The sequence below is a fragment of the Bidens hawaiensis genome, unplaced genomic scaffold (genome assembly GCF_021521415.1).
Source record: "Bidens hawaiensis isolate Kalapana, Puna unplaced genomic scaffold, B.hawaiensis_p1.1 tig00036791_1, whole genome shotgun sequence".
NCBI classification, from domain to species: Eukaryota; Viridiplantae; Streptophyta; class Magnoliopsida; order Asterales; family Asteraceae; genus Bidens; species Bidens hawaiensis.
The window spans coordinates 165,711-190,300 of NW_027505439.1; the positions used below are offsets into that span (position 1 = coordinate 165,711).

At 40.2% G+C, this 24,590-nt stretch overlaps 2 protein-coding genes across 2 annotated transcripts; one reads left to right on the plus strand and one right to left on the minus strand.

Annotated features, from left to right (window-relative positions):
* The first annotated feature begins 6,069 nt into the window (after positions 1–6,069).
* LOC143613189 (uncharacterized) lies at positions 6,070–6,729 on the plus strand. Its single transcript, XM_077086968.1, has one exon. It carries the CDS (start codon positions 6,070–6,072, stop codon positions 6,727–6,729), a length of 660 nt encoding a protein of 219 aa, XP_076943083.1.
* Positions 6,730–10,632: 3,903 nt separating this feature from the next.
* Positions 10,633–12,729, minus strand: LOC143613190 (alpha carbonic anhydrase 1, chloroplastic-like). The gene is made up of 6 exons (XM_077086969.1): positions 12,654–12,729; positions 12,085–12,314; positions 11,805–11,911; positions 11,625–11,727; positions 10,861–11,040; positions 10,633–10,785 (listed from the first exon to the last, which is right to left on the minus strand). Exons 1-6 carry the CDS (start codon positions 12,721–12,723, stop codon positions 10,633–10,635), a joined length of 843 nt encoding a protein of 280 aa, XP_076943084.1. The 5' UTR covers positions 12,724–12,729.
* Between the last annotated feature and the right edge of the window lie 11,861 nt (positions 12,730–24,590).

The window sequence follows — 24,590 nt, forward strand, 5'->3', positions numbered from 1 at the left end:
TGTACTTCCCTTAGGAGGTAGTCAGCATCTTGGTTGTCCACGCATCTTAAGAGTGGGCCAAGAAAGTTACGTCTGTAAAGGATGTCATCAATGAGTTGATAGTTTAATGCTTTACAACGTATTTTCTTGCCTGTGTTTTTGACTCTGGTAGTATAACCACGTGGTCGTGGGTTCGGGTCCCATGGATGGCGCCAATGAAGAAACACTAAGTGACCCCGGGCAGATTACGGATAATCTGGGGGTTAAGTAATGTTTCCCACGAGGGTTAGGTCCGGCAAAGAAGGATGTTCTTCAGATGACCTGCAAAACAGACACCGTGAGCTCGTCAATGAGAAGGGGGGGGGGGGTTCCTCCTTGTGACCACCCTCCGGCGTGAGAATCAGACTAGATTACTCTGAATATAAGTGTATATTGAGAGAAATAGCTTGTGAAGGTAAAATACCAGATGATCATACCGTTCCAAGGTGTTGGAGTATTTATAGCCGAAGGTAGGTTTCCAAACAGGTACAGCCAGCTGTAGAATATTCCTGTTCTACCAACTATGGGCTACGCACGTGCCATGCTGGTTGGTGGGTAGGCAGCGGCTGATAGTGACCAGGCCGGCTGTGTACTATTCCTTTTCCACCAACTGCAGGCTATGTGCGTGCCACGACAAGGGTTGGTGAGTAGGCAGCGGCTAATAGTGACAAACAGTACTAGAGCATGCTCCTCGTACTGTTTGTCGGTGAGCTGTCACCCTGTGATTGGTTCATGGGCTGCTTTGGTCAGATCTTGTCTATTTTGTCCATACCTTGGCAGGTATAGTACAAAAGATCTTCCAGAAGCATACAGACTGGCTCATTTGGGCGGGAGTATTCCCGCCTTGCTCATTCCTTCAGGTGACACTGAATTATCGAGTTAGTGCCTTGTGCGTGTAGCCTTGCTATTAGTGCGGGTAGCCTTCCCTGATGGCTTGTATCCGCAGCTGCGGGGACAGGCGGGATACTTCATTGGGAGGCTTTCCCTGCGGGAACAGCTGGCGTACTGCGCGTAAGGTCTTCATCTCTGAGCATGGTGGGTCCTGCGGAACCAGTTGGTCCTTGCGCAAACGTCCGTCTTCAAGGTGAGTCTTGCGGATCCAACTGGGCTCTGCTGGGACCTACCTCTTCAATTACCAAGATTTCTTTGTAACTAAGTTATATTTCAACTACATACACATACACATACACATACACATACACATACACATACACATACACATACACATACACATACATAAATAGTTAGTAGAATTTCAATTTTTCCCACGGGAAAATACACGAAAAAACCTATAAATTTCTAACAATTTATCATAATATTTATGATTCAATTATTTTAATGTCATTATTGTATAGTGACGTTTCTCATATCATCGTTTATATTGATTTATTTGATAATTTTCTTGCAATACTATTTAGACATAATCTATTCATAAAAAAAAACAGAGAGAAACAAACCGACCGTACAAGAGGTTTTACCAATGCAATGGTTAACGTATGAGATCTTAAGGTTTAATATTTGAAACATGACTTAAGGCTTTTACCGCTCCTCCTTGAGTCATTAATGATGTTTTTGGATGAGTCGGACCGGATGCTTCAAAATCAGTATGGATGATTGGCATCCCGTCTTAAAAAAACTCACTTGAATATATATTTTTGGATAATTCCAAACGTCATTAAAAAGACTTATATATTTAACACAACATGTATTTCGGAAATCGAGAGTCATGTGACTTTCATCTTATCTGTAATTAGGTATCATTTAGCAATCTCCTCACGAAGATTATTCGATATGTCCACCATTTTATAATAATTAACTTAATTTTACATTTATATTCTCAATATCACAAATAAGTTTACATTTATATTCCTTATAATTTCTGTTTTTTTTCTTTTACAGTTTTTCAAAATAAGGTATAAGGTATAAATTTTAGTTTTGTCTTTAATGATTATTTGTTTCTAATAGTACATACAATTAAATTTGTACCACAAAGAAAGATACAAAGTTAACTACTATAGAAGGATTATTGAAATAATATGAAACAGGGAATTGAGCAATGCTCAATTATTATATATATAAACAAATTCTGGTATCGTCAATAAAGATTATTTGTCTTCTCTTGAGTATTCCAATAATGATATAGTAAATATTTTTGATATATATGGTTGCGGTAATAAAAGGACCGATGGAAAGGCTAACACGAATGAATAAGTTAATTTGTAGCGTGTCTTTAAGTCACGCTAATTTTGATAGTGTTGGCCATTTCATCTTCTCACTAATGTTGGTATGATCATCACTCTTACGTTTAAGGAATGTAGAGACCACACATTATACTTAATCTTGATAGCATATATAATCACTCACAAATACATATAAGCGGTGAATATTACAATAAACCTTATAGAGCACTTCTCCTTTAGTTTATGAACTTTTTTTTTCTTATATGGAATACGTTTAAACCTTAAAGAGTTAGAGATCGCTAACAAATCACTTGCAAGTCTTAAGTCTTATTTGTAAAACGCTTTGTTTGTCAAATTTCAGAAAATGTTCACTTAAATACCGTGAAAAGTAATTTTAAAATTAACCAGGTCCTTATTGTCAATCTATGACACAACCTTGTAAGTCATGGCATCAATTAATTGACCTTTTCAAGCGTGCATCGAGTGTCCATCGTGTCTATATTTTCTTGATATTCTTCGATAAATAAATTAATCTTTTGAATATTTTTTTGGGGTAGAGCGTTAGGTATAAACATATGAATAGTTATACTTAGTATTTATACAAAACTAGTGGGATTCTCTCGTGCTCGCAACAGACATTTAATTGGTATAAGCTCGGTTCGAAACGTAGATAAAAAAACACATCGAGGGTATATTCAGAAATCACGTAAAGTTTACTTACATTGTTGTATCGTAACATTTCGGAATCTAATTAGTTAAATATTATAGTTACAAAAATATTAAGTTTAAGAAACTTGCATTGAGTAAAACCTATGAAGCATAAGAAACTTGCAAAAGAGAGTAGAACAAATCTCAAAATTGTGTATATATAAATGTCCATATTTCATTAGTTATCAAAATGAAAAATATATTACACAATATGAATTGACCATGTACGCGCTAACAGTGTGTTTTTATGATGAAAATCATGTAATAGAGCTCCTAAATATAAACTACACGCGTTAAGGATGCTACATACAATCGTGTTCCCATTCGTGTTCCCATTTGTTGTTGAAGTATAAAGGGGGTTATCCCCCCTTAATCAGATGCTTCCTTTTAAACATAATTTTACACGAGATATGACTATATGAGAGGTGTGTGTTTAAGCCTATATTTGTCCAATCGGATCAAGGATCAAATAACTACTACTAGGCATTTACGTAGCTTATATATACATATAACACGTTTCAAAGTAGGCAAAATAGTGTAACAATTATTATTTATTAAGGGATGTGTTATTCATACACCCTTTAAAGGGTGTATATAGAGATAATATGTGTGTTTAGAGGGTGTGTGAATATCCAAAAATGGTGTGTGAATAACCATTACCTTTATTAAACATAATAAAAGGGCCCGTACATAACAGCGGGTCTCTATTTATAGAAGAGACCAATAATCTTCATCTCTTTTATATGACACTTGTATGATTATTGTAGGATTGAGTCTATTTTTTTATCATTAATGCTACTTGTAGAGTAATAGTACGCAAGTAACTGGTAAGTTGTCATATCTTATCATGAGCATGTAGGTTGAGGATACCACATAATTTAACGAGTCTTAATTATTGATTAATGACCTTGATCTAAGGTTGGAGCTTTCATCTACTCTCTACACATCTTTTATCATCTCACTCATTCATAATAGCGTCATGTTATTCTGTTTCAATATATTGTATAACCTTAATACACCAATCCATCATTTATCCTGTTTATTTCGTTATTGTTTTTTTAAAACCAAATTAACTAAACTGTTTTAAAATACAAAAGTAAAAAAACATAATATAAAATTAGGGGAATGTTAACGTACAAATGAAATTAATGTGCTAAACGTGAGAATCAAGTAGAGTAATTATATATACAAGTAGAGTAATTATGGAATTACATCATAAAGTAATTATCATAGAGTAATTACATAATTACTCTACTTGTATATATAATTACTCTACTTGATTCTCACGTTTAGCACGTTAATTTCATTTGTATTTGATCCAAACCCTATAAAATTAAATAACATTATAATCAGGTATGTATTTCGGAGATATCGCGTTGACCTCGTTCTTTACGATCATATTGTGTAAAATGATGCTAGCGCACATGATCTTTCTTATTTATCTCGGATGCATTACCCGTACCGGTTGTCGAATTCTTCCCTATTTCCAATTCAAACACCAAAAGCCTTTTAATGTCTTCTTGTCTTCTTTTTGGGTGTGAAAATTGGATAGTGGTGATTTATTATACAATTATATTATTTAAATAGTTTTTAATTTAAAATGTAACGGTAATATCGTCGAAAAGAAAGACATTGGAGGCAGGGTGAACAAGATGGCTACATCGGGCCAAGTGAATTCTGTTTGGCCCCGAGACATTCGGGACGGTGCTCTTATTGGGTCTGGGATACTCCCAGGCTGACGATTATACTCTTTCACCATGAAAGCATTCTCAGCATATCCTCTAAAATTATATGAGTGAAGTTTGCAAATAATAAGGTTGTGAGTGTAAATTATAGAGTGAAGATAAAAAAAATAGTGATTTTTTATAAAATTTGGGAAACAAAATTTGCCCCTATTTAATTTTTAATATTTTTTGATTTGGTTGTGAGTAGATAAGAGAGAAAACTGTAATGATAAAAATATAAAAAAATATTATTAATTAAACAAAAAAGAAAAATATGGTGTTTATAGTGTAATTATAGGGTATATTTGGTTGGAAGTAATGGAATAAATAGGGAATGGAATAAGAGAAGAAATGATATGAACAAGGGAATGAAATGGATCATTACCATTCCTTTGTCTTGTTGGGTTAACCTATGAGAATGAAATGAATAATTAATTTATGTTGTTTGGTATAAAAAATTGTAGAAATGATATATAAATAATAAAAATATTCCTGTCCCAAAATATATATTTTTTACTAAAAAAAAAACAAAAAAAAGTTGAAATGACGACGGTGGTTGTGATAGCTCCGACGACGAAAATGGTGGTGGCGGTCAGGCGGGGGTGGTTGTGATGATGGGGGTGAAAATGGTAGCATTGGTAGTGATGACAATGGTAGGGTGGCCACGACGGAGGTGGTGGTGGCTATGGTCAGGTGGCGGTGGCAGCGCTGGTGGTGGTGGTGGCGGCGGTGGTGATGGCGAAGGTGGTGGCGATGACGACGATGGCAGTCATGTTCTGGTGGTGGCGATGGTAGTGGTGATGATTGTTGTTAGGTGGTGGTGGTGTTGAGAAAGTAAGGTGAGAGTGAATGAAATGAAAAAAAAAGGGTGCGTGAAGTAATGGTTTTGATTGAATGAGATTCAATGTGTAATGGATGATTCCATTTAATTGAACAACCAAACACAACTTTCTTCATTCTCACGTAATGAATCATTTTATTTTACATGTCATTCCTGAATATCAAACACTACCATAGTGATAAAGATGCAGGATATGTTTAGAATGCTCTAAGCTAAGCTAAGCTAAGCTAAGCTAAGCTAAGGTTGTAAACCTGAACTTTATTTCATCTTTTGTAAACCATATATTTAATTCCAATTATTTATAGTAATGATATTTACGGAGTAAAGTAATAATTTAACATGTGCCGTTCAAATAATAAAAATAATAATTTAACACGTAAGAAATTATGAATTCTTTTTATTATAATTTCTTTGACCATAGATTTCAACAATATTTTTGTCTTGAATTGATCTATACACTTGAACCAAAGTCTCTGTTATAAATATCTAACAATCTGTACATTTAAAACGCTTCCTCCCACAAGTATTTGAATTTCATTTCATGAAAACATAAAACAAGTACTGTGACTGTGAGTCCTCCACCACCTAAACATAAACAATGCCGCAAGTAGATTCAGAACCCCTACCTCAACTTCCGGCATGCCACGTCAGCGACGGTAGAATCACGTGCGAGACACTCGCCGACGAGCTTCGAGATCAAGACATTCCAGAAAGCACCGTTGTCGATTACGCGCCAGAATCATTCGACTGGTTCGATCGCAACGCCTTCTTAGATCGAAACGAATCGATAAAAGGAAACTCGAATTCGATTCATTTGAATCCGATCGTAACACCGAAGAACGGTAACGTGAGTTCGTTGCAGATATCGTTTTTGAATTCGAAAGCGGTGGTCAGAACGAATAAGAATAATATTGATTCCAAGCGTAGGAACTGTAAGCTTAAGAACATATTATTATTTCCGAAGAGATCCGATTCGATTGGTAATAAAGAACCGGCGGTTCTTTCGATGACGGAACCGTCGTCGCCGAAGGTGTCGTGTCTCGGTAGAGTTAGATCGAAGAACTGTCCTCGCCGGAACCGGAAGAAGGTGAATAGACCGGTGATCGAACCGGAGAAAGGTGTGACTCGACGGAAAACCGGGTTTATGTGTTGTGTACGGTTGTTGTTATTTCGATCTGGTTGTAACGGTTCGTCGGAATATTCGGTTCCGGGAAGGAATAATGTGACAGCTGTCGGTCGGACGGAAGACTTGAGGTGAGGTGAGGTGAGGTGAGATGTTGACTGAACAAGTGAACAGACCGTCAAGCGTTGACGTGGCATGTTGGTTTGTTAGGATGGGGCCCACCTAGCTATAGGCCGATAGGGTACGGTAAAAATTGGTGCTGCGAGATGTTAAAGTCTAAGGTGAAGTTAAACTACTTGTTTATGGCCTTTATAATACTTCATTCTATTAGTGACGGTTGCATTCATTTCTTTCGTGTTTATAAATCTTTCTTTTCTTTTGTTTGTAATTTGTATTTTTAATATGTGTATACAGCCGGCATTAATATGATTCAATTATTATTAAAAAAATCATAACTGTTCGTAGTTAAAAAATAAAAGAAAAGAGATAAGTGCAATTTGAATCCCTATTATCAACCCGAAAATGAGCATGCGACACCAAGTTTAAATTTAACCCCTTAAACCCCTAATGGTATGGGGTTTCCGAGCTAGGCTAAATTTGAAATTGAAGTTGCGTGTTGTGTTTCCGGATTGACTACGTGACTATAAGCTGCTTTTACCTAAAAAAGTTAATAATATTTGTACGCTATAAATTTAAAACATATGGAGATATTAAGGGCTTTATTCATTATCATGCTAGTGTTTTTTGTGTGTAATATTGGAAGAAAAAAAACACTTTACGTTTAAGGTTTACCTCATAGATATACATGTAATAATTATATCTTTTTTGATATTTGTACTTGAGTATAACTTTTGGAATTAAATATACCTTTTAAGAAAGAAATAAGAAGTATCAAAGAAATTTTATGCAATATGATAAGAATGTGGAAGAACTATTAATAATTTTACACCTCAAAAGAAGAAAACAACTTAAATGAGGTAAATCTTAGGACTTTTATTAAGGTAAATACATAGCACGCACATAAAAATTAACCGTAACAAATATTTAATTGATATGCAAATCCGAAAATCTATAATCCCACCAATCCACCATAGAGTCAAACCGTCGAGTTTTCATCTTCATTGTGCTTTATGTGTGAATCAATCTTGTGAAAGATTAATTTTTTCGTTTTTAATGACTTAATTTGATAGGCTTATCTTGTTTGTGATGATAAAGAAGAATTTGATTGTTGCTAATTTCAATTCTGAGTTTTAACCTATTTGTGAACTTTAGCATAAATGATAAGTTACTATGCAAACAAGTTGTTTGATGTAATTCTTAAATGTTTTTTTTCTCATGTAGATAATTTAAGATGTGAATTGAAGGTTAGGTAAGAGATTAGATTTGAAAAGTAGAAATAAAAAAAATGAAAGATTAAATTTAACCAAATTGTTGTTCCTATGTTTCTATTAAATATATTCACTTCTAAGTCTTTTATGAGAACGAAAGTTTAGGAATAAAAGCGTATTAGAAAATTTAAAAAAAAAAATACATATATCTTAACTATTTTTTTTAACGACCAACAAACAGAAAATTGACTAGGTACTCCATACGGGATGACCCAATGAAAAAAGGCCACTGCGAGCTGGCCAACCCAGCTGTAAGCGTCTCCAAGTTATCTACAGTTTCTGTAAAAAACCCATTCGTCTTAAGGCTCACTGGTGATAAAACCCGGACGCCCTCAGGATTGAACTGGAGAACACAAAGATCACAGTCTTCATTCATTGAGTCATGCGTACCCCCTCTAAAATGTTATTTGTGGGGATTGAACCTGAATCTCCATTAAAAAACTCAAGCTTCCTATCACTGCGCCACATTGAAAAGGATGCATATATCTTAACTATAAAGTTTCTTTTAAGCAAAAAGTCTTTTAAACAGTCTCTTATACAAATGATAATCAAGTTCAATAATTACTAACTAATTATACTAGGTGGACAGACAATGCCAATCAGTTTGAAAATTGATTTGGTTGTAAAATTTCTAACTAATTATATTAGGTGGACAAATGATGTCAATCGGTTTGAAAAATGATTTGGTTGTAAAACAATTGAGAAATAAAAAAAAAAACCAAACTCCAGGTTTCAGGTTGCGAAGCAGCTTAGACTATTTGATTAAACATGTTTGTAAAACTCGTTTGTTCCTATAATCAAAAGACTAAATATTTGACCTTACTGATTGTCAGAACTTAATCCGAACAATTGACTTGGTTGAATAATAACCTAATTGTTTATCAATTTTAAGGTTTGATAAATGCAATCAATTCAGTGGTTAAAGATAAACGAGTCAATGACTCTAAGAACCTAATCCATAATCCTGAAAGTTGATGACCACAGATCAATTAACTAATAAAACCTTAACGCATTCAATTACGAAAAATTGTTTACTTGCACAAACAAACGTAAAAGATTAATCAACTAACTTATTAATAAACTCTAGTTCCAATGTAAAGGTTCAATACAAAAAGTCTTGCTTACAAACATAACCCTACTCTCGGATATGGTCACGAACGATTTAGCGTTGTATCTTGATCATGGATGTTTCGATTCTTGGTTGGAAGGATGATAGCATAGTTGATTATGGTGGAAAGTGGTTCCAAAATCGTCCAAAACGGCCGTGGAGAGATGTCATATTCAAATTAGGGTTAGTTTTACTTAAATAGGTGGCTGGAAAACGGATTCAACATAATAATCTCAACAAGGGCGTAAGGTTACGCCCTTAGTGAGTAGGGCTACGCCCTACCTGGGTAAACTGGCATAAGGTTACTCCCTCGTCCAACCACCTTACGCCCCACTCAATTTGAAGTTTGTTTGGTTTTTCAAGTATTGAGCAATGTTACGCCCTTGTAGAGTAACCTTACTCCCATATAACAAAATGCCCATTCTCTTTTTCATTATATCTTCCATCCAACACTTAAGCATGCTTCCTCCTTCATACTAACTGATTTTTCTTAATCTTCATGCTTTAGAAATAGCTTGTTTAAGCTCCAATTACCTGCAAATATAATGAACTCAAACTAATCATGTTCGATACATATAAACAGTTAAAATGCACGATATTAAACTTTATAAACACGTTCTTTTACCCGCTCATCAATAATTAAAGAGCATGAGAGTTTACCAATCTAATATAATAACAAAACACTAAACCTCTTTTGTGGATCCAAGAACAATGGATCAAGTTCCACTTGTCTAAATAAACAAGCATACCACAATCCTGACACTTTTCTTTTTTCTGTAGTGTAAAAGTTTAAGTTTTCCTCTAAAATGGGTTTTTAAGAACAAAATCAATCCATAGCTAAAATAAAAGAAGTACATGACCTCCCGTAGATACATATACAAAAAATTGCGATTTTCAAGACCGGTACCGGTACCGATCTCATTCTTAATCTACACGGGAAGCATGTATTATTTGATACTTGGAGACTCAGAGAGAACCCATGGAGTGAAGGGATAGGATCAGGGCCGGCTCCGAGAAGGCGAAAAATTTTTTAGTCCAAAGGCGAAATTTTTTTGGGCCTTAGGTAAAATAAACATTTTGTTGTAAACAATTTAATTTAGGCTTACTTGATTATGATTTGAGTTGTGTAAAAACTTTTTTGTATAAAAATAAGCTTAAATTTGCCTTAAATAAGACTAGAACTCACAACCTTTTGGTTAGATGTCTTACCCCTTTACTACTAGATCAAGCTAGTGGTTATGTAATTGTATTAAAACATTGATTATACACATTATTTTGATAAAAATACATATAATTTTTTTTTAAATAATTTCGAGCCTAACGGGATGTCGGACCTGTAGCCGTCGACTACCCTGCCATGCCTCAAGACCGGCCCTGGATGGGACCACACCAGTACTACACAAAAATAAAGTATTTTTTATGATCAACATAACCATAACTAATTTTTTATTTCAACTTAGGTACTTTACATAAGTCATTTAGTATTTAAATCATGTCCCCATTAACGTGGTGCACACAAAGCTTGTGCATACACAATTTTAATCAAAAGTGGTTCATATCATCGCCGCCGTCGTCGTCATCATATAACTTTATATGTCTTCCATTTAGTGGTTGAACTGGTCTTGAGTTACGCTTGTCATCCACAGGCAATGGCGCCTCTAACACGTCTACTTGCTCTTGTGAAATTGAGCGTACCTATCGTTTTCGTTGAACCCAAATGACATAGAAATCTAGAGAAATCAAGTTATAACAATGGAATCATGATCATACCTTGCCAAGGATGTTCCAAATCACGCCTTCGGTGCATGGAGGCGTCGAAAACGATCCGACATATCGGTAATACTTCCGAGAGTGTTTCCTAATTTCCGTTGTGGTGATGGTTCCGATAGGAATCTGGGCTTGTTTGTTACTATGAACCATTTTTCTCAATTGGGCCAGGTTGGATTGGATCTATTTAGTGTAATAAATTGAATATCAATTGCTTGTATTTATTACCATCATTGGATACATATCACTAATCAATGTACCACTAATCAAACTAGAAACCCAAAAAAATAATTAGAAAAAATATTATAAGAAAATAAATAAATTAGAGATTGGTTCGGTTTTCGTTTTGTCATTTGGGCATGAAATATTTAGGCCGAAATTTTCCTTTTTCCCAAAATAATGATTTTGAGCCTATTTTTTTTAATTTTTTTGCTAATTAAATGACTATTATAAATGTGGACTAAGATATTTGTGTTACACTATTTATTAAATTCTTAAAAATGTCTTAAGGTTCAAAATATAAATTAAAATTCATAAATTTAGTTTAGTTCGGTTTTTTCGATTTAGTTACATGCAAAACTGAAACCAGATTGAAAGTTTGGTTTTTGCCAAAACATAAACCAAACCATGGGTTTTTGTTTGGGTTAAGTTATTTTGGTTATGCTTTTTCTCCTTTATTTCTTTCTTTGGATTTTGCGGTTTCATACACACCCGTAATACATAGTAATACTATAAAACATTTAATTTCCAATTATGAAACAACTTACTTTAGATAGAAGAGGGTCAGGATGACCATAGCGGTAAAGAATGGCTACAACTGATACTTCCCCATCATTGGCTTTGTGAACCAAATGGAGCTCAGCAGCATACCTATAATTATGAAGCATTATGTTAAATGTTTGACTTTAAAAGTCAAAGTGTATGGTTAAAACATAAGAAACACATACTGAAGACCGTTGAGGCGATGCTCGGAAGGTGAATGCCAATGCATTTGAATTAGACTATAGTTTTTACCATTTATTCTCAACATTCCTGCATTTCCATCATAATTAATCTGCACTAGTTTTTACCAAAAATGATCTCGGTCAAGATGAAAGGTTCAAAAGTCAAAGTCAAATAATAAACACATAAAGTCAAAATTGGTAGAAAGATTTACATGGTTCCAAAAGTCAAAATTAAAGAACAAAATCAAAACTGATTAAATAAACGACATGAGCGAATACAAACCTGAACATTGTATAGATTGTCAACAAGAGTAGCATTGACAGCAATATTATATTCGATGTCTAACGGCTTTAGGTTTCGATCATAATCGCATTTTGACTCTACTATGTTGACCGGAGACTGATGTTTTCCTTTAGAGCAGTTCGAGTATGTTGGGCTTAGACTCCCCCAATTTGATGGGTCAGATGGGCCCAAGTAAGTGAACTGTGGTGGTGGAGGTGCTCCCCCATTCACTGTTTGTCACCATTCAGTAAAAGAACAATCACAAATTACAAACCAAATATCCAAAAAGAACATATTTTAAAATTAAAGTAATCACTTAATTGGTTATAAGTTATAACTAGACTTTATGTATCAAGTTTTCAGATTTTGCAAGTAACATGTAAACAAACATTTAGGACCTTTTTTTTCAAACATTAAAATCAAATAAGATGTTCTTAACTTATATATTAGCAGCCGCTTATTCTATGCAACAACTTCAAATTCCAACCCTGAGTTACACTATTGTAGAGATTGATAATTGCATGTTACAGCTGAAGAAATACATGCATATATGGAGATATAGATCATACCGATATTGGCGCATGTTCCAAGGAAGAAGATCAATGCCATAGAGAAGAAGGAAACATTTTGAATAGCCATGGATAAATGTTGAGAGGTTCTTACCTATGGCTTATGAAGATGATAGCAGATATAGGCTTATAAATAAAGGATTTATTTTGTCACCTGCATATGACATGTTAATATTCTTGTCGATATATATAGGCAGAGTATGCTTTTGGAGGATGGCCAAATGCCTAAAATATGTGACCTTTTGAATAATCTCTATAAAGTAATGATAATTATTTAAGTGTTGCATCCTTTTAGTTACTGGTTGGGGTTATTGTTAACGATAAATATTATATAGCAAAAATAATGTATTTTAGCTTGTAAGTCATCCAACATGGTGCTAGAACCTCACCAATTATATTTGAACGTGTAGAGTCCTTACCATAAAAAAAATGCCTATTCAAGATTCCAGTAAACCCCATGTACAATACATAGATTCCATTAAGAGGTTCAAATTTTGCTTTGTGGTCTATAGATTTTTTGATTTTAGTTAAGTGTTGTCATCCTAATCGTGTATACGCCATCTAAAATAAGGGCTTTTACATATCTCCCCTTTCTGAAATCATTAACTACATATTTCTTCAAGACAAAAAATCAATTACATATTTCCCTTCCTAAGATTATTAATTACATATTTCCTTTCCTATATATGTTTTAGTAATGAGAAATATGCAATTGATTTAGTGAAATCGATATGAATATACACTATGGTTTAGAAACGAAAATATGTAATTGATTTTTTGGTTTGGGAATATGCGTGGTTGATGTACAATGGTGTTAGTAAAAATCCCAAATAAATAACACCCTGGTCTTGAATGTTATTGTATGTTTTATGGACAACTGGACACTTATATTATTCTTTTGAATATGACTCAAGTAATTGTTTTTCGTATTTGGAGGTTTTGACTTATAACACGGTTTTTAATCTACTATAAACCACAGTCCTCACCTGACTCACCTACACCAGACCACCACCACCACCACCACCTCACATTTATTTTTACAATTTGACCTCCACCACAACCTTTATCATCCCCAATGTAACCTTTATTCTTAAAGGTGGACCTGTCATAACCTATATCTTTATTTAGTCCTTTAACCCTTTTGTTGTCTTCTGAATATGCTGGTAGGCCAAAATAATTAGAGGTTGGCAATCTTCAAGGTATCTATACCATGTTTGACTTTAAATAGGTAACATACAAGCCAAGTAGAGAAACATTTGAAAAATCCTAAACCTTAATGTTCACCCATCTTATAACAAATATTTTTTATTTCAAAAATATCTTTCTTTTAATTATTTTGAGTTCATAATTGAAATTTGAAACATTTGAAAACGCCAACACCCTAGTGTTCACTCATCTTAAAACATTTTTTTTAAATATCTTTCTTTTTTTAAATCTTTTGAGTTCATAATTTATACTTCAAGGAGTGCTCCAATCACTCCAGTGTCATCTGTAGTGGAAGTGCCAACATTCATGGCTTCATGCATTCCACATTATAAGTGGTGGTCCATTTTGGATAAAATATGCCAACTTCTATTGGAAATTATGTAAAAACCAAAAACAGCCTAAATATCAGACATGTATGTTGTCTCTTGAATTTAACATGTGGAAAAATAATGAAAATTGGTTTTTTCACTTATGGGTAATAATTTTAAAAACAAATAGTTATATATAATTATTATTAGTAATATAAATATTATTTAATAGGTTTATGTTCTCCATGATGAGAGCTTCACAACGAACCAAAATGTGTAATTTAAAAATATGGGTAAGATGAATGACATACCGATACTCAAGGTTTTACGTTGGAAACGTGTTAAGATTGGAAATGAAAAGGAACTTTTTCTACATATATAGGTGCGTGGGTGGAACTTTGAAGTGATATATAAATGAAAATTCAATAGAAATTGTTTCCTTAGCCATATGAAACAAGTACCAATCCTAATTGGTGTTAAGCACCGTGACCCGCACATCATGTGGGCGCAATGTGACACTTGAGAGCAGTGTTTATTTTTTGAGGCTGGTTCCACACCAGTTGCAACTTGCCACTAACTGCGTGCTCAATAGCAAAGTGGGGGTGCAAGTTGATATAAGGCCATGCGTACTGGGGCGACTTTTGTGGGCGACGGGGGCTACAAAACTGATGAACAACCCCCCCCCCCGGCAATAATAGGGGCGATAGAGGGGGGGGGGGGAGTGTTATTTGTCACCGGTTTGGTTTTTATTATTATTATTATTATTATTATTATTATATTGTGTGTGTATATATATATAGGGCTACAATACCGGTACACCGCTAAAACAAAAACCCATCATTTGTTGATTGACGCTACATGTCACAAAACGTCCAATTTTGTAGCCCCTCCACTGCGCATAGCCTAAAGTTGTAGGAGGCTTCTACCCTGCAGTTGCTACTTCTCGTCATACGGATGGTTCGGGCTACTATCACTCAATTATTATTGTGCAGTTTCTACTGATCGTGCGCGTGTTGCCACTAATTAGTAGGCCAGAAGTTTCTATTGAGATCAGTTTTTTTTCGGGGTTACTACTTGAAGAAACACTAATCGACCCCGGGCAGATTACGGATAATCTGGGGGTTAAATAGATGTTTCCCACGAGGGGTTAGACCCGGCAAAGATGGTTCTTTTGATAACCTGCAAAACAGACACCGTGAGCTCGTCACTGAGAAGGGAGGGGGGGGTACCTCCTTGTGACCACCCTCCGGCGTGAGAATCAGACTAGATTGCTCTTGAATATAAGTGTATATTAAGAGATTGCTAGAGCAGACATCAGGTATAAGATGTAAGATACAAGATAAGATGAGATGATCATACCATTTGGGGTATTTATAGCCGAAGGTAGGTTTCCAAGAGGGTATAGCCGGTTGAATAGTATTCCTGTTCTACCAACTGTGGCCTACGCACGTGCCATGCTGGTAGTTGGTGGGTAGGCAGCGGCTGACAGTGACCAGGCCTGCTGTGTACTATTCCTTTTCCACCAACTGCAGGCTATGCACGTGGTATGACAGGAGTTGGTGAGTAGATAGCGGCTAATAGTGACATACAGTACAAGAGCATGCTGCTCGCCATACTGTTGTCAATGGGCTGTCGTATCTCTGGTCAGATCTTTTGCCCATACCTCGTCAGGTACAGTACAAAAGATCTTCCAGTATCGTACGGACTGGCTCATTTGGGCGGGAGTATTCCCCCTCCCGCCTTTGTGCGGGATTGTTCCCGGCTTTGCTCATTCCTTCAGGTAACTACTGAATTATTGAGAGCTAAGTGCCTTGTGCGTGTAGCCTTGCTGCGCGGGTGGCCTTCCCTGATGGCTTGTATCTGCAGCTGCGGGAACATGCGGAGTACTTCACCATTGGGAGGCATTTCCTGCGGGAACAGCTTGCGTACTGCGCGTAAGGACGTCACGTCTCTGAGCATGGTGGGTCCTGCGGATCCAGTTGGTTTCTGCGCAGACGTCTTTCTTCAAGGTGAGTCCTGTGGGTCCAACTGGGCTCTGCTGGGACCTACCTCTTCAAGTCTCCCCAGTCCAATGTTCTTCTCATGAGTGTTTAATAAGTGAGGTGAACTTTTGGACTTAAGCAAAGGGTTTTTGAAAAGGGTTTAGTTTTAAGGTTTTCCATGGGGATTCTTCCCGCGGAAGTCCTTATGTCACTTGCAGAAATTCCCGACTTTCCTGCTTGATCTTTGGGTATGATGCGGGTAGGTCTGTAACCTCCTCGCAAGTCAGGAGCGTTGAGTCACACTTGTGTGGATTCTCCATGAGGTTTTGGTAGTTTTGAACATAGTGATCAATTATGTTAAAACCACCAATTCCATCTTGAAGCTTCAAACAATGTAGTTCTCGACGTTCCCGCTATGTGGGGATGTTATTCCCGTTTCCGCAAGCATTGCCCAGAAGATCCTTCTTGGTTTCAATTCCCTGCGGAGCGCTAGGTATGTGAAGGGTTTTGCCTTGACACTGTACCTGCACTCGTCTTACGGTTACTTTACTTCCAAGGTATTCCTGGCGTCAATTCCCTGCGGGTGCTAAGTATGTGAAGGGTTTTGCCTTAACACTGTACCCGCACCCGTCTTATAGTTACTTGGTCGCCGAGGTATTCTTGGCTTCAATTCCCTGCAGTGCTAAGTATGTGAAGGGTTTTGCCTTAACACTGTACTCGCACCTGTCTTACAGTTACTTGGTTGCCAAGGTAAGGGGTATTTTCCCGCTTACTTTTGAATCTTTTTGAAATTTTGAAATTCGAAGAGTTGGTGAAAGGATAAGAACAGTCCAAACTGTTGAAACGTCGTCCGACGGTTTATTCTGACTGTGTCAGGACGTGCAGGAAGTTATGGTGACGTGACAGTACATGGTCATTCCAGACGCTTTTTCAGACGCGTGGGCGCGATTTTTCGGGCGCGTGGCCGCGAAATTAATGGCACGCGTCCTTTCAACAGCTGTTGCCAGCTTGCACTTTGCCACGTGTCATAGTTTCATTGCACCTGCGATTTCTCTCTCTTCCGCATTAAATTCATCGCATTAATTGCGATGAGTATATAAAGGGGAAGAGGGTCTCTTGTAATTCACACTTTCACTCTTCTCTTCTTGTAAACGATTTCCGGCGAATACTTTCTGCCAAGCATTCTCCTGAAATCACTCTTCTTTACCTCCAAACCATGTCTTCTACCTACGATTTTGAAGCTGCTGCCGAAGAATCTGACGTGCACGTCGAGATCCCGACGTCTACGTCTGATAAAGATGATAAGAGCACTGCTGGCGAATGCCAGTGTGCTCTTCCGGCCGACCTCTATCGGTACGTCGTCCGGAAGTTCATGCTCGAGTCGTTCGAGCCTGAGTTTCCGGAGCCACACCAGACGGTGTACGATGCCCCCCAGGGCAAGATAGGGGTGTACGCTGCATTCTTCGTTTATGGGAATCTCAGGTTCCCATTGACGAAGTTTGTATACCGTGTCTTGGAGAGGCACGGCGTGCATCTGACGGAGGTACACCCGATGGCGATCGCCAAGATAAGCCACTTTGAGTGGGTGTGCCTCATTCTGGGCGTGGAGCCCCATGCTAACCGGTTGATGACCTTCTATTCTTGGAGGTGCATCCAGGGGTGGTACACCTTGGTCAATCGGATCAAGGGGTTGAAGATCTGCGCTACCGAGCGCTGTCTTCGGTCGTGGAAGCGTGAGTTTTTTTATATCTCCGCTCGCGTCATCCCCCTTGCGATGACCTTTAAGAATGGGAGAGCACTCCCCGCCCTTCACGCCCTCAACTACCAGGAGGCGGAGTGGTTCGCCAAGATCTCCCGGGTCCAGACTCCGGTATACCGCTTTGCGGCGTCTGGGATGGTGATGCTTGGGATGAGCCGGGTGTGGAAGGAGGCGTCACAGGTTCCCATCGTCCTCGAATACGGTTTGAACTCTGTCCCTTACGGTATGCTCTGTCTTCTTTGTTTATATAGGTTTGTCTTCTAACTGTTTTTCTTTTATTTCAGAAGGGAACGACTTGCAGTCGCTCCTGCATCCACGGGAGGCTGATAGTCCCGCTCGGATGGGTACTCGTGCTCTAGATGAGAACGAGTTGCCCATCCTTGAACAGACGGCGGATCGGTTCGTGGAGGTCTACCCGCCAGGCCACGAGATCCTGAGCGCCAGGCGGCCAGGTAAGGAGTTATTCAACCCTCGACCCCTCAATGCTGAAACCTCTGCTGGAATTCCTCTAATCTTGTGTTCTGATGAGGAATCCGCAGATGGTCCTCAGTTGGTGCGGAAGAAGAAGGCTGCCGGCGGGAAGGGGAAGGCGAAGGTTGCCTCCACTGCCGATCCGGTGCCTCGGTCTGATTCAGAGACTGAGAGCGAGGAGGTGGCGGGGAACCCTGGTGGTGATAAGACCACTGCTCCGGAGGCTGAGACGACCGTCACCTCCGAGCAGCCCAGGACAACGACGGTGAGCGGCGTGAAGAGGCCGGCTCCATCGGGTTCGTCCCCGCCTGTTCGCACTTTTAGGCTCAAGAAAACCCGTAAGTACAAACTTCCTTTACTTTTTAACTTCATATCTTTCCGCCATTATACTTATATCTTCTTTGTGTAGGCGTGGATGCTACCGCATTCCAGGGTGGAGCGGGGAGGAGCACCTCCGGACCCATGACGGTAGGTTTGGTCAACCTACCTGAGGCGATGACCCAGGATGCTGCGCCTGCTTCAGTTGTTGGTTCAGTTGCTCACCCAGTTGAGCCAACTGTTCCAACTGCGATGACATCTCCGCCGGCTGTCAGTGCCATATTTACTGAATCTGTTACTAGCCGGCGGTGACTATTCCTGCGGGTACTTCCGCAGCGGCGACCACGGTTGTGAGTTCACCTCCGTTGGTTTCTACCGCGGCGGCCTCCATGCCTCCTCCGACGTCGGCAGCTACGGCCGATCCTCCAGGTATGCTTGGGGCTTCTCGCCAACCTCTGCCTCCTTCCCATCTGCCTGACCTCTTGGATGGATTTCCCTTGGGTTCAGGTGATGGGTTTGGCGGCTATCGGCCTGTTGTCGACGCTACAGGTGCGTAGGGTTCTTTTGGCCTTTTTTTTATCATCTTTTCCTAACCGCTTTTTGTTTTTTGCGAGTGTCGGATTCCAATGAAGTGTATGTTCCACGATGGAACATCCGCCGAGGAACAACCCTTCGCACGCCTGTGGAGTGCGTGGAGTGGGCTCGTCACGCAGCTCCCAGTGGTGCGTTGGGGGAAGCCATGGCTAACTACCAGGAGGGTAGGCTAACCAATGAGCTTCGGGTTCTCCTGGCCCGGATGCAGCCGCGCGTCGAGCTGCTTTGTCGTGAAAACGACAAGTTAAAAGCAGCTCGCATCCAAGAAGTAGCTCAGGCGCGGGCTGTCCGGGAGGAGAATAGGAGGCTTACCGCAGTGGCTGCGGAAAAGGAGAAGGCCTTCAAGGCCCTCGAGGTTGAAGTTCAGGCCCGGCTCGAGGCCCGTTCCAAGGCTGCCCAAGCTGTTAACGAACAGCTTCGGCTGGCTAAGGAAACTGCACGGAACGCAACCGAGAGGGCCACCAAGGCTGAAGCTGTTGCTGGGCCTTTACGCCTCGAGAATGAGGAACTTAAAGCCAAACTAGAGGCGCTCCAACAGGCTCATGATGCCTTGGCGATGGAAGACGCCAAGAAGCTCCAAGAGATCTTGGACCAGAGGGGGGTGCTTGATCATACTGAGCGGAAGCTAAAGGGCGTTGAAGAGGCTGCGGCTAAAGAAGTGTTGCTTGCCAACCTTAACAAAAGTGAAGCCGAACGCGCCCGTAACGAAGCTCAAGCTGCCCTCCAGGAAGCTCTGGTTACCAAGGAATGGCTTCTTCGAGAAGCGTTGTCTCAGGTAAGCTTAGCTTCATAATGTCTTCACGCTTTTCTTTGTAAATAGAAAAGGTTTTGATACTTGTATATTTTTTTGTAGGTTGTGCATCGAGTCTTCACGGACACATCATACGACGATGCCATGAGCGCAGCCCTCAACGCTTCTCATGAGGATGGGGAAAAGGCCGGCTTCCTGCTTGGTCTAGGGTTCGTTGAGAAAGGCATCCCGCCTTCCAACTTCCCTTTGTATGATGTGGATACTGAAGCTGTTTATGACCAAGCAGTGAATCAGTATGCCGCCTTCCCGCATCCGGTGGTGGAGAAGGTGAACGAAGTTGCTGCTGCTGATGATGGGCTAGCTATCCTTAAAGCTTTCCTTGAACCGCCACGCTCTACTGATGGTGCTAGTCCAAGTGGAAGTGGTCCTGAAGATCCCTTCCCACTGTTAGGATAGGTTTAGCTTGTATAGATTTATATTCTTGTAGGCGGGTAGTTACCCGGCCATTCTTGTAATGAATATTATGAAATATAAATCTTTGTGCGGGTAAGACCGCTACTTTCATTGGATGACTTGCTTTATAAACGTTATATGACTTGCTCATGCATACTTTAGTTTAAATTAACAATTTTCCAAGTGTTTAGAATAAGTTAACCTTTGAACGTGGTAGATAATAGGTTGAAGTTTTGCTTCCTCCTTCGTGATTGTGCGGGTAGGACCGTCACTTGCACTTAGTAGGATGGCTAAACTTTACCTATATCTGACCTGCGTGGAGGTTTTCCTCATCTTTTTAGAAATTTTCTAAGTGTTTAGAATAAGTTAACCTTTTGAACGTGGTAGATAATAGGTTGAAGTTTTGCTTCCTCTTTCGTGATTGTGCGGGTAGGACCGTCACTTGCACTTAGTAGGATGGCTAAAATTTACCTACATCTAACCTGCGTGGAGGTTTTCCTCATCCTTCTGTTAGAAATTTTCTAAAGTATTTTGAATAAGTTAACCGTTCGACGCTGCGGTTGTCAATAGGTTCGGTTTCCTCTCATGATTTGTGCGGTTAGGACCGGCACTTTCATTTAGTGGGATGACCAAAGTTTACCTATGACTGACCTGCGTGAAGGTTTGCCGTTTTTTGGGTTTATGCGGGTTTTGCCGCCTTCCCCACGCAACGACTTTCCACGTAATTATGCGGTGAGTACCGGCATCAGTGCTGAATAAATTAACCGTTCGACGCGCGGTTGTTAATAGGTTAGTGTTCAGTTTCCTCTATCATGATTCGTGCGGATAGACCGGCACTTTCATTTAGTGGGATGACTGAACTTTACCTTTAACTGACCTGCGTGAAGGTTTGCCGTTTTTTGGGTTTATGCGGGTTTTGCCGCCTTCCCCACGCAACGACTTTCCACGTAATTATGCGGTGAAAACCGGCATATCCGTGTTGAATAAATTAACCGTTCGACGCGCGGTTGTTAATAGGTTAGTGTTCAGTTTCCTCTATCATGATTCGTGCGGATAGACCGGCACTTTCATTTAGTGGGATGACTGAACTTTACCTTTAACTGACCTGCGTGAAGGTTTGCCGTTTTTTGGGTTTATGCGGGTTTTGCCGCCTTCCCCACGCAACGACTTCTTTCACACTTATGTATGCGGTGAAGACCGGCATATCCGTGTGGAAAGTTCATAAGTATAAATGTAAAATCATCAGCGTCGATGTTCTAAGGAGAATCATTTCCATTAGAAGTGGCTCTGGGCCTTTTCTTTACAAATTTGGAATTGATCTACATGCAAACTGTGTAATTGAGCTCCCTTCCATGTTGTTGGGATGGGAGTGCCATCGAGCCGATATGCACCTGGTTCGGGATCTCGTTGTTTACGCGAGTAGCATTGAAGTTGCAATTTTATTCGTGTTTTCCCCAGCTGGGGTTCTACACGCATCAGCCTGCTCAGCGGTCGTTACGCCACGAGGTGTTGCGAGCGTCCCATCTCTGACAAATGCTTCGACAATGTCCTTTACGTCTGTGCATTTTTCAGTGTTGTGGCCTTTTGTCCTGTGAAAGTCACAATATTTGCTCCGATCAGCATTGTGACGATGTCGGATTATTGGAGCCTTTGGCCATGGGAGCTCCTCAGTGGCGAATATCTCGGTGACGCTTTTGGTGAGTGGCGTCCATCTGGAGTTCTGGTTCGACTGTACGTTATCCCTTCCGCCTAACCGATGTTGCAAGCCGGATGAGGTGTCAAAGTTTACCCTTGACTGCCAAATGCCTAGCTTGCGCTTTTTGTTTAGTCGGGCGGTAAGGACGTTGTCTTCTCTTGTTTTCTGGGTGTAGAGGTTTGTGCTCTGGGGGAGATCTCTACCCAGTTGCTTCTCCGTTTCCGCAAAGCGTTTAGCTGCTGTCATGATGGCATCCCATGTGGATGGCATGCCATCTTTACCCGTTAAGGTGCGGATGAGCTCTGGGTCGTTCGCGCCCTGGATGAAAGCAGCGCGAACAAGATCTTCACTAATATTACCCAGACTTAGCTTCTTTGAGTTGAAGCGAGTGATGAAGTCTGGCAAAGATTCATCTTCCTCTCGAATGCATTTGAGGATTGTCCATTGCTCTTCGGTATACTTTCTTTGTTGGCTGAAGTGTTGGCTAAATTTCTGCTGGAAGTCTTCCCAATCGTAGATGTGGTGGACCGGTAGACGATCGAACCACGCTCTAGCTGCCCCAACAAGCGTCATTTGGAACATGTAACACCACGTAGGTTCCGTCCAACTACTGACGGTTGCCCCCGCTATGAACTTGTTCAAATGATCGTCTGGATCAGATATACCATCGTAAGTGCCGATGTTGGACATCTGTTTGGCACTTTTCAGGACGATTGCTTCCGCAATGTCCCTTGCAAATTTGGACGTTCCCGCCTTTGCAGCAGTTGGTGTAAATGTTTTGGAGAAGTCACGTGGGTTTCCACCTGCGTTTTTTGGTTTGAAGGTTTCTCCAAAACGCCTTCTCGGTTGGGAGTCCGTTTCCTTACGCTTCCCTTTCGCCCTATGACGAGGGTTTGCGTCACTATCGGATTCCTCCGAATCATTGTCCCAGTACTCTCCGAATTCCTCAGGCTGTTGGAGTGAACGTAAGCGTTCATCCAACTCAGCTTGGAATTCTTTTTGACGTGCTTCCGCCCACGCTTTAACTTCATCGAGTGTTTGGCGGGGGAGCCTCGTTCGTTGTCTCTCTAACTGGGTATCGGTGAATCCCAGTGAGCGATTATTTACTGCACTTGCCCCAACTTGGGTAACTGGGGTAGTGTTCGTAAAATTTACTGCACTTGCCCCGGCTTAGGTAACCGGGGTAGTGTTCGTAAAAACTGTGTAGTCGCCGGTATTCCCCTTAGTAGCTGGGGTTGTGGTTACCGGAGTTTCTTTAACCATCTTTCCAGAAGTTTGAAAAAACTAAAAAGAAATGAAGTTCTAGCTTTTATGCGCGGATGGCGCCAATGAAGAAACACTAATCGACCCCGGGCAGATTACGGATAATCTGGGGGTTAAATAGATGTTTCCCACGAGGGGTTAGACCCGGCAAAGATGGTTCTTCTGATAACCTGCAAAACAGACACCGTGAGCTCGTCACTGAGAAGGGGTGGGTACCTCCTTGTGACCACCCTCCGGCGTGAGAATCAGACTAGATTGCTCTTGAATATAAGTGTATATTAAGAGATTGCTAGAGCAGACATCAGGTATAAGATGTAAGATACAAGATAAGATGAGATGATCATACCATTTGGGGTATTTATAGCCGAAGGTAGGTTTCCAAGAGGGTATAGCCGGTTGAATAGTATTCCTGTTCTACCAACTGTGGCCTACGCACGTGCCATGCTGGTAGTTGGTGGGTAGGCAGCGGCTGACAGTGACCAGGCCTACTGTGTACTATTCCTTTTCCACCAACTGCAGGCTATGCACGTGGTATGACAGGAGTTGGTGAGTAGGTAGCGGCTAATAGTGACATACAGTACAAGAGCATGCTGCTCGCCATACTGTTGTCAATGGGCTGTCGTATCTCTGGTCAGATCTTTTGCCCATACCTCGTCAGCTACAGTACAAAAGATCTTCCAGTATCGTACGGACTGGCTCATTTGGGCGGGAGTATTCCCCCTCCCGCATTTGTGCGGGATTGTTCCCGGCTTTGCTCATTCCTTCAGGTGACTACTGAATTATTGAGAGCTAAGTGCCTTGTGCGTGTAGCCTTGCTGCGCGGGTGGCCTTCCCTGATGGCTTGTATCCGCAGCTGCGGGAACAGGCGGAGTACTTCACCATTGGGAGGCATTTCCTGCGGGAACAGCTTGCGTACTGCGCGTAAGGACGTCACGTCTCTGAGCATGGTGGGTCCTGCGGATCCAGTTGGTTTCTGCGCAGACGTCTCTCTTCAAGGTGAGTCCTGTGGGTCCAACTGGGCTCTGCTGGGACCTACCTCTTCACTACTAATGGCTTAAAGTTACAATTAAGTAGTTGAAAATGGAAATTTATAAAATCAAACCATTAACCTAAACAAACTGTAATACATATGTTTA